Genomic DNA, 10,298 nt, shown 5'->3' on the forward strand with positions numbered 1-10,298 from the left:
AAAAAATCAGACACTGAATTGAACATGTGATTCTTTGAATCAAGGTTAGCATCTTTTTTTGCTTTTAAATAAGAATCATCATGATTGATTTTATTTGAATTGATTTGACGTGGAAAAATTTTTGTTTAAACTTTTTTTTCAAAAAAAAAACTTAAATCATAAAGAATCGAATCATTTTTTGTTTGTTGTTGTTGGGATTCTATGTTTTGAATTACCAAACGAGCCAACAAATTCAAATTGAAATTCGAATGAAAGCCACCTGAGAATGAAGAATAATAATAACAACAACAAAAAAAACAAAATGAATCAGGAATGACATGTGCGTTTGCGTTTGATTTATACTATATATAAAAATTTTTTCTCGCCAATTTATTGATTGATTGTTTTTCAATCGATCGATCGATCGATTGCGATCCGAATTTGTTGTTGTAAATAGATTTTTTTCACTCTCTTGTTATTTATCATAATAACAACAACGACAAAAAAAATAATGATGATGATCATCCCATATATTACATACATACATACACATTATTATTAACCAAGCCATTTAACTTTTTTTTCGCGAAATTATTATTATTGTTGTTTTTGTTGTTGAAGTGACTTTTTTTTCACTCTATATATACAGTCTGCCATATTTCTGTTTCTTGGTTTTTTGACATTTGTTGTTGTTGTTGTTGTTCACAATTTGATTTTTACGTATCATTTCGAATGAAAAAAAAATCATCATCATCATCCGAAATCCTTAATGACAAATAATAATAATAATAATAAAGCAGCAGCAAATAAATGAATGAGTTATGGCCCAAACAACAACCGGTAGTTGTCAAATGCAAGGCGCCTTTTGGCTTGATGATGATGCTGATTTGTCGTATATATTTTGTAGCTGAATTTTCAATTGATAAATGTTTTTGGTGTACAAATTTGTGTGTTTCCTTCAAGCTGATTTTTTTTGTTGATATCTAAACGTATATAAATCACACATAGACTAACTCATTACGTTGCTGCTGATTTTTTTTCCTATTGTAATGTGATCTATCCTTTTTTTTCACTTCGAATGATGATGATGATAATGTAGATTTGGTTTCCACATAACAAACACTAATCAAAGTGTGAAAGAGTATTTTTTTTTATTTTTGCCTGTCTTTTTTTATCAAACAAACAAAAAATTATATATAACTTTTCCATGGTTAATATCTATATATTTGTAGCAATAACAACAACAACAACGTTTGCCTGGATTTTTGAATCAAACCTTTATATCATTAAATGTATAATATAGATTTGGACAATAAATACGTGAATTGTATGTTTAAATAACTTTTATGTATGAAATGAATGAATGCATGAATGAATGAATGGAAAAACACCTGGAGAAAAATAGATTTCAGAATAATTTGATTCTTATATAAAGTAGCAGCGGAAAAAAATCTTCTTTCTCATTAAAATCAAATACATTTTATTAAGAAATTTTTCGTTCAAAAATTCTGTATCTGTTATTTATTTATAAATTATAATATTATTTATTTATTTGGATTAATAATATATAGAGAGGTGTGTGTATTGTGTATTATGTGTTATGGTCTTTAAATTCATTGTCTCGGTGTGTGTGTGTGTGTGTGTGTGTACACAAATTAGATTCTTCTTATGTATATATCCTATTTAGTTTTATTTTAAATCAAAAAAAATGGAAACAGAAAAAATTCTTAAAATTCTTTATGGTAATTAGATGTTGAATGCATCAGTGTGTGTGTGTGTGTGTGTGTGTTTGTGTCTAGGTAGTTAAGAGGAAAAAAGCTAATATCTTTCAATGACAATTATTTGTTTTTTTTGAACAAAATAAAATTACTCTAGTGAATTGTATGTGTTTGTGTTTGTGTGCAAAATATACGTCCTGATAAAGTTTTTCATTTTTCAAAACAAAATTTAAAAAAAAAGTTTTCATCAATTACTTGGCTGTATGAATGAATAAATGTTTTATGGACGATTGTGTAATGTCTGTGTAGTTGTGGTGATATTTGAAAATAAATCATTATTATAATTTAGTTTACATTCTAGATAGAAGCCTATCGATAGCCGCTTCAACATTACCAAATGTTTCAATCAATGCACGTAAATTTGCTTCACGATTAGTAAAACCCATTGCTTCTAATTGTAATAATTGCTGTTCATAACGATTTTCAGCTACTGCAGGTGCCGGTACTTGTAACATATGTTGCATCATTTGTGCTAATAAATTAGCATTCGGAATTGATGGATTTCCTGTAGCACTTGGTGTTGTTGTTGTTGTTGTTCCTGTAGGATTAGCGATAGTAGAAGCAGTTGTTGTTGATGTAGATGTTGTCACTGCTGTTGTAGAGCTATTATTCGATGTTGATGATGATGTTGTCAACAATGATGGATTATTAGTAAATAATTCCGAACTAAGAAAAAGAAATTAATTATTTTAAGAATTAAATAAAATCCTATTATCATATTAGAATCATACATATTTGAAACGGGTACACCAAGAATTCGGATCAATTGTTCATAACCCCGTTGGATTTGTGTAAATGCCTTTAAAAAAACAAATTAATAATAAAAACATGAAGAATAAATTCATACCTGCATGGCTTGTGGATTATTCTGAATTCTTTGATACAAAGGATTCTGTGATAAACTAGAATTAGCCTGAACACTGGTTGCATTGGTTCCTGTGGTATTGTTTGCGCCTGCTGCTGCTGTTGCTGATGGCATGAACGGATTATTATGAAGAAGTTGTGGATTGCTCATCATGTTCTATATATCAGAAGAATTCGGTTAATAAAAATTATTATTAAAAAACAGTAATGTTATCGTACCTGCATCATATTTTGCATCATTGGGCTATTAACCAATGACTGTACCAATTGAGGATTCTCATTCATTTGTTGCATCATCTGTTGCATTGAGCCCGGTGCAAGCATATTGAATGGCAATCCACCGCCACCACCACCAACACCAAAAGCGGAATCTCGATTATCACCTGGAGCTGGTCTTGCAGGTGTTGAAGTATTTGATCGTTGCCATGGATTTGGTAATGGCTCACGATTCTCTGTATTACTTGGCGTTGTACTAGTTGTATTTGTCGATGATGATGTCGAATTTGCAGATGTAGTAGATACAAAAGGATTGTTGCCAAATTGTTCTTGAGCAGCGTTTATCATTGGCTCCTGTAATTCTGTATACATTCGCCGTAAGGCATTATAACCACCTGGTAGGCTTTCCAGATTGGACAGGGCACGATCATGTGATCGCATTAATTCTTGAAATGTAGCCGGATTACGCATCATTTCGAATGTTTGTCGTAATATATCCGGACTTGATAGTACATGATTAAGCTCAGGATTACGTTCGATCAATTGCTGGAATTGAGGATTACTCGATATGATTGAACGAAATATTTCCGGATTTGAATAAAGATTTTGCATCAATGGTGATTCTAACATTTGACGCATGAATTCTGGATTATTCAATTGTTGCATCATTTGTTGATTTAAATCAAATGGTCCACCAGCACCAGCACCCATTGGTGGCATACCCATTGGTAATCCACCACCAACATTGTTATTATTATTATTATTGTTTGCACCGGGTGGACCAAGAAACATATTGAATAATGATGACATTGGTGGTGCAGCTGGATTTGTTGTTGTCGTCGGCTCTGTTGATGCTCGTGTAGCCGTCGATGATGTTGTTGCATTTGAAGTGGATGTACCACTCGAACTATTGGATGTTTTGACCTGATGAAATTTAAAAAAGATTGAAAAATAAAATATATTTCAAACAAACAGTAACTTACATCTCGTATGACCAAATGAACAATGTAACCATCTTTCATTTCTATGGATTTTTGGAAGAATTCATTAAAACTTTAGAAAACAAAATAATTTCGAAAAAACTTACTATGATTTTCTAATGTATCACCATCTTTAAGAATTTTTCCAGAAAATATTAGACATACTTTATGTGGTTCAACTTTATAACGTTCGGATACCATTTGACGTAAATCTTTAACACTTGCATTATTTGCCAATTGAAATTGTTCCCGTTCTTTTGATGTTTTTACAATAATATTAATCATCTCTTTTAATTCGGATGGTGTTGATGATGATGATGATGACGATTGTTGTTGGCTTTTTTCACCAGAATCATTTGGTGATTCCGATGTTGATGGTTTTGGTGTTGAATTATTCTCCGACATTATTGGAATCTTTTCAATATGATCACAATGAAGTTAAAAAACAAACAAAAACAGCTTAAATATGGTGATGATATTTGAATGGATCAATGTATTGATAGATGAAAAAACTATAACGAAAAATATTTTAAAAATTAAAAAAAAATTAATACAAACAGCTGTTTGAAATGATAAATTTTTGTTTGAAAATCAAAATTCGAAAAAAAAACTTGAATTTCTACTAATTTCAATCAATTTGCTTCTGCTGATCAATATTGCTGAATCATTTGGGGAAAAAAACTCGATGTAACATGACAGCACATTTAGAAGATACACATACACACAGTGAGAGAATGAATGTAAAAAAAAGGGAGAGACATACACAACAAACACAGTTATTCTTTTCATTGAATATTGATTTTTTTTTCGATTCAATAATCCTGTCATCGATTGATCATGATCATCATATTCGAATTGAGGGTCAATATTTAAAGAAGAAGAAAAAAATCATTCAATTGATTAAATTACCTGAAATATAATATTTGAAAGCCAAATTTTTTTTTTTAATATTTTGAAATCGATCAGCCGGTTTCTTTTGGAAAAAGAATGAATTGCGTTTTTTTTCACTTTCTTTTTTTCTTTCTTTCTCTCATGTAATGATTACTCACAATATTAAATAGTGAAAAAAAAACGAAAGAAACTTTTATTTTAAGTATGACGTGTGTACCAAACACAACCAACCAATCACACAGAAATAGAGGCAGAGAGAAACAGGAGAAAGTGTTTTTTAACTCTTCACCTTTCATATAGGACGTATGTTTCAGAATTTACATTTGACATTCGAATTTTTTTTGTTTTTTGGTGAAATTCGATAATTCCAAAATTCTTAAAAACATTAACAAAGTAATTTTCCTTTTTAAAAGAAAAAAAAATCTCTTTTTTTAATTACAGTTTTGATCAATGGTTTTTATTTATTTTTTTTCAATTTTATAAAACAAACAGCATTGTTTCGTTTTTTTAAAATCTTTTGTCGTTATCCGTCACTGTTATTTTGGTGATAAGTTTTAAACAAGTGATGAATTTTTTGTTTTTTTTTCAAATAAAAAGGCAATAAAACAAGAAAGAATTTTGGCATTATGCATAGAATCAGTGTGTGCGTGTGTGTGCTGAGGTATGTAGCAGAAAAAAGTTTCAAATTCCCAACAAAATATCACTATAATTTTGAAATGGAATAAAAAACTACTTGGCTGTTATTATAATGTTTTTTATAATTGATGTGGTGGAAAATGTCGAAGAAAAAACAAAACAAAAAATTCAAAGTGTCAAAATAATGTGTGTCTGTTACAAAATATCCAAGATAAGTGTGTGTGTGTGTTGTCATTCTGTTGAATGGTGAAAATTTGAAAAAAATTGGATAATTTTTTTTTTTTGAGTGATATAATAATGAATAATGGTGTGGCAGATATAAAGAAAAAAGAGTGATTTTGGCCCAACAGAAACAAAATATAACAGAAAAAAATATCAGAATAGGCTGATCATCATTCAAATTCATCAGTATCATCATAATTTGATGAACTAGTAGATGCTTGTCTTGCTTTACTTGCAATACCTAATATTTTTCTTGATTTTGGTTTATCTTCAAATGAATTTAAATGTCTATTTAATGATTGATGTTGTTGTTGTTGTTTTTGTTCTAATTCACGTGCTTCTAACATTGAACTTTTATTTGTAATAACAATCGGTAAATTAATATGTAAATCAATATTATGTGGTATATCTAATGTAACATGTACAAAATATTTTATTGTTATTATTGTTGATTTCATTGTTAATTGAGCTCTTGTTGGTATTGGTATTTCGATTATATCTTCAATTACTTCGGTTGGATCAACTTCACTACCATTAATTGGATCGACTAATACAATTTCCAATGTACGATGACGATCACCAGACATAAATATTTGTGTTTGATATAATGCAGCACGTGGTTGTACTTTTAATGTTGATGTATTATTGATCAAAGTTTTTAATTTGATTGTTTCACCTTGTTTTTTTTTTTGAAAAAATTGATAAATAATAATTATAAGTTATACAAACAAACAAATAGCTTACCTGCAACATGTCCTTTACGAGAAATTATAGCTTCAATTGAAACCGATCCAGAACCAAAACAAAATAATCCTAAATCTTTTTCCGAACTACCACTTACAGAAAGCTGATTTTTTTTATTGAATCAAAAATGAGAAAAGAAAAAAATAATTAGTTAATAATTGACCGGGAAAAAATGAAAAGATTTAATCCTAAAAAAATATAATAAGTTACAAATAATAATAATAAAGTGTTTCGAAATCAAATCATTTTTATAATCAGCAAACAAACAAACAGTTCAATAACCGCTGTTGTTATTTTGTTTTGGCCAAAAGAAAATTTTTTTTTCACCAGAAATACACTTACCATTAAACTTTTTCGTACAGGATTTTCCAATTTAATTTCAACACCATAACGATGTCCTAATTCACCTTCTTTATCGATTATACATTCAACAAAATAATTAATACAACCATAACGTCCATCAAATGATGGTGGTGATTCACTGTAAAATGGATTTAAGAAAAATGAAAATGTTTTACTAAATGAAAAAAAATTCACTTATAACTTACCTATCATTTGGTAATCGAAAACGAAATGGTATTTCATGACGACCACTACGAAGTATTTGTGAGCTAACTATAATCATTTGAATCAATCAATTTAATTAAAAAAAAGATTTCAACAGGCAAATTGACTTACCGGCACGTGGTAATTCATAAAATTCTTCTAATAATTTTTTTTGATCAAATGTATCATCAGCATTACGTATTTTTGACATACAAACAATACCGATTCTTAATTTGGATAAATGTAATTCACCTTGAAATGATATACGTAATTTACCGTGTACCATTTCATCCATTTCATATATTTTACGATCACGATCCAAAAATATTTCAACATCTTTGATAATTAGATTACGATTCATAATTGATTCATTCAATTTTTTTGTTTTTGTTTTTGTTCGTTTGATTAGAAAAAGATTTTTTTTTAATAACTTGTTTGATATCGTAATTGATTTTGTTGTTGTTGTTGTTGTTAAATGTGTAGAATATAAAAAGTAAAAGAAAGTAAATTCTTCGAGGCAAAAAAAAAGGTTGTTTGTTGATCGATATCTGCTTCTAGGAATTTATTGATTTAAAGAAATGTTGTTTTCATTCACAATGTAAACACAAACAAACAAACAAACAATCACAGACAATCCATATTACAAATGATGATCAATCCATCCATTCTATAAATCGAAAACAAAAAAAAAAAACAAAATTCAAGTTTTTTGTTTGTTTTTACCAGAATGTGAAACAGAGAGAAAAAAAATTACAATTTTTGTATTTTCGAGGCGTAGTATACTCTGGTTTTATTATTTTGTCTTTGTTAATAATGATGGTGGTGGTGGTGATGATGATGGTGATGGTGATGATAGCGGTGAATGAAGTAAACAAATACGGGTAGAACGAAAAAATAAATTTCCCGTTAATGAGTAAAATGAAAGTTTCAAAATGATTTATTTTTTCTGTTGAAAAATATAGTTCTTTACTCTCTTTGCCTTCTCTATAGGTAGATAAATATTTTCGCCTAATAAATTGCCCGAAAAAAATAACAAAAACACAAAACGAAAAAAACAATCAGATCAAATCGATAGAATTGAATTGCCTGGATACACGCAATTTATAAATTTTCAGTTTTGATAAATGAAAAATGTTGTTGAAATAATAATGATTATTCTTTGGGTATGAAAATTAATCAGATTCATTAGTAAGTTGGTTGGTTGGCTGGCGTTTTGTTCCTGTATATGTTTGTTTGTTTGTATGATTGTTTGCTTACTTTGCATTGGTGAAACACAAAACCTGGATAGTTCGGTTTTTTTCTTTGCTGGAAAATGTCTATCGAAATTTAACTTGAATGAAAAATGTTCATACAAATTTAGGTAATGTGTATGTGTGTGTGTGCTGTATCCAGTAGGCAATAATCATAATGATTTCTGTTGGAAATGGGCGTATGACTTCGTGTGTGTGTGTTTGGGTTTCCAATCGACGCCGAAAAGTAAATTTGATAAAATGATGATGAAAGAAATGAGAAATTCAAGAATCGTACAATTGGAAATAAACTAATAATGGAGATAGAGAGAAAGAAAAAGAGAGAGGAAATAAAAATGTTGTTGTCTCTTTCTTTTTATCTCAAAACACAAAATGATGAAAAAGCCATAGTGGAACGTTCCAACAACAACAGCAACAGAATACAAAAGCAGCAATTTTGATCAGTTCAAAGGACTGTGTCCCATGTACAATAATCATTGCGTATACGCATATATTACCGACAAAACCGAACAAAACAAAACCAGAATAGAGAATCCAAGTGAATTTTTCTTTTTCTTTTTCTGGAATCAGAGAGGCTTTTAAACTCACCCGAATGGAAACGAAAAACAGAATCCAAATTTCTATTGATTTGGCTGTTGGCTGGATCTTCATTCTTGTTTGTTTACAGAATTTTTTTTTTTGAAATTTTCAATATTTCCTTATGATGTATATACTTTTATTCATGGATTCTTTCAACAACAACAACGACAACAACATATAAAAATGGAAAACAACAAAAAGATTTTTGCTTGTTTGTTTGTTTGTTTGTTTTGAATAATTCAATAATACAAACTAACATAAAATGGATGAATATTTTTTTCTTTTTTGAAAAATAATTTATGAACATGCGTAGATGTGTTTTTGTGTGTAAAATATATTTTACTTATAAAGTTTTTATTATAATAATAATAAATGAAAGGCAAACGACCATAAAACATTTTATGTCTGTCTTTATTCTTCTAATGGAAAAGAATCTTCCATATTAATATTTTTTGTTTTTTATGATGATGATGATGAAATTGAAGAACCCAAAAACCAAAATTCTGATCTCTTGATACCTTATGGTGTGTGATCCTGTATATGGTATTGTAAAATTTTTCATTTATATTAATGAAAATTCTTGTCAAGGTTGATTTGTTTTTCTTTTTCTGATTCGTATTTCTATCATTGCAAATGATGAATAAATTGATTGAATTTTTTTCCTGTTCATTTCAATTCATTTTATGTGTTATGTCAATCATAAGATTGAAAATATATAAAATAAAAAAAAAATATTGAAATAAAAAAAAATCAAGAATTGACATTATCAGGAGGAGAGAGAGAGAAAAAAAATAAAAATCAATCAATCGAAACACCACCAAAGACTGCCAAAAAAAATCAATCTTTTTTTCTGATTAGATTTTTTTTTTTTGTTCACTTTCGTTCTCCTGTGTATCCAAACTATTCCGATGTTGCGCACATAATGGACAACCATATTTTCAGTGATAAAAATATGGATCTTGATCTTGATGGTATAAAATATTGTCAATCATCATTCAACCAACTGAACGACAGACCGACCAATAATTGGAAATCAATAACTCTTTCACATTCTCACATTCTCTATGTTATTATTATTATTATGTAAAAAAAACAACTAAATATTCAATATGTGTTTATCACCACTAACATCACATAAAACAAAACAGCAACAACACAAAAACTTTTCCAATTCGATAATAAAATTCTAGCTAGAAAAAAGATAAAGATGAACAGTACTAACATGTTTCGGTTTTGTCGTTTTTGTTGTTTATTTCCGAATTGATCAACTACACTAATATAATTTTTATGTACTGAGAAATGTAAACAAACTTACACACATACACACACACAGAATAAATTCTTTGGAAAGACCAATTTATCTAAAAGATTTTTATTTATTTTTTTATATAGCCAATAATGTTTTTATCAATGTAATGTGTTTTTGTTGATTACAAAGCGCACACACATCATTGATATTAACATTTTCTTTTTATAACGATTAACAATGACATCCAATAGACTATGATCATCATCATTACATATATGCGATGGCTAAATATGATTAACTAAAAAAACCATGATATCAAATGGATATCAGATGCTAAAAAAAATACAGCAAAATCGATCGACTA

At 28.6% G+C, this 10,298-nt stretch overlaps 2 protein-coding genes across 2 annotated transcripts; both read right to left on the minus strand.

Annotated features, from left to right (window-relative positions):
* Window positions 1-1,608: 1,608 nt before the first annotated feature.
* Ubqn (ubiquilin) lies at window positions 1,609-4,884 on the minus strand. The gene is made up of 7 exons (XM_027343681.2): window positions 4,727-4,884; window positions 3,925-4,329; window positions 3,821-3,861; window positions 2,841-3,761; window positions 2,605-2,778; window positions 2,489-2,556; window positions 1,609-2,423 (listed from the first exon to the last, which is right to left on the minus strand). Exons 2-7 carry the CDS (start codon window positions 4,220-4,222, stop codon window positions 2,048-2,050), a joined length of 1,878 nt encoding a protein of 625 aa, XP_027199482.2. The 5' UTR covers window positions 4,223-4,329; window positions 4,727-4,884; the 3' UTR covers window positions 1,609-2,047.
* A 533-nt stretch (window positions 4,885-5,417) lies between these two features.
* Window positions 5,418-8,617, minus strand: LOC113793630 (arrestin domain-containing protein 3-like). The gene is made up of 7 exons (XM_075825000.1): window positions 8,114-8,617; window positions 7,611-7,864; window positions 6,989-7,523; window positions 6,859-6,925; window positions 6,653-6,791; window positions 6,311-6,413; window positions 5,418-6,242 (listed from the first exon to the last, which is right to left on the minus strand). Exons 3-7 carry the CDS (start codon window positions 7,215-7,217, stop codon window positions 5,737-5,739), a joined length of 1,044 nt encoding a protein of 347 aa, XP_075681115.1. The 5' UTR covers window positions 7,218-7,523; window positions 7,611-7,864; window positions 8,114-8,617; the 3' UTR covers window positions 5,418-5,736.
* Window positions 8,618-10,298: the final 1,681 nt, after the last annotated feature.

This window comes from Dermatophagoides pteronyssinus, unplaced genomic scaffold (assembly GCF_027571235.1).
Source record: "Dermatophagoides pteronyssinus isolate colony J.1.1.1.1 unplaced genomic scaffold, Derpt_VIB-CSIC_2022.12 sq0003, whole genome shotgun sequence".
Lineage (NCBI taxonomy): Eukaryota > Metazoa > Arthropoda > Arachnida > Sarcoptiformes > Pyroglyphidae > Dermatophagoides > Dermatophagoides pteronyssinus.

What these genes read in the sequence shown, in the direction of transcription:
- Ubqn (XM_027343681.2), bottom strand. Translation starts at nt 4,222, where the DNA reads ATGTCGGAGAATAATTCAACACCAAAACCATCAACATCGGAATCACCA. An exon ending in TTCATTTGGTCATACGAGAT is followed by an intron (nt 3,762 to 3,820) that starts GTAAGTTACTGT and finishes AAATTTCATCAG; the next exon opens with GTCAAAACATCCAATAGTTC. An exon ending in ATAATCCACAAGCCATGCAG is followed by an intron (nt 2,557 to 2,604) that starts GTATGAATTTAT and finishes GTTTTTTTAAAG; the next exon opens with GCATTTACACAAATCCAACG.
- LOC113793630 (XM_075825000.1), bottom strand. Translation starts at nt 7,217, where the DNA reads ATGAATCGTAATCTAATTATCAAAGATGTTGAAATATTTTTGGATCGT. An exon ending in TTATGAATTACCACGTGCCG is followed by an intron (nt 6,926 to 6,988) that starts GTAAGTCAATTT and finishes AAATGATTATAG; the next exon opens with TTAGCTCACAAATACTTCGT. An exon ending in CTGTACGAAAAAGTTTAATG is followed by an intron (nt 6,414 to 6,652) that starts GTAAGTGTATTT and finishes AAAAAAAATCAG; the next exon opens with CTTTCTGTAAGTGGTAGTTC.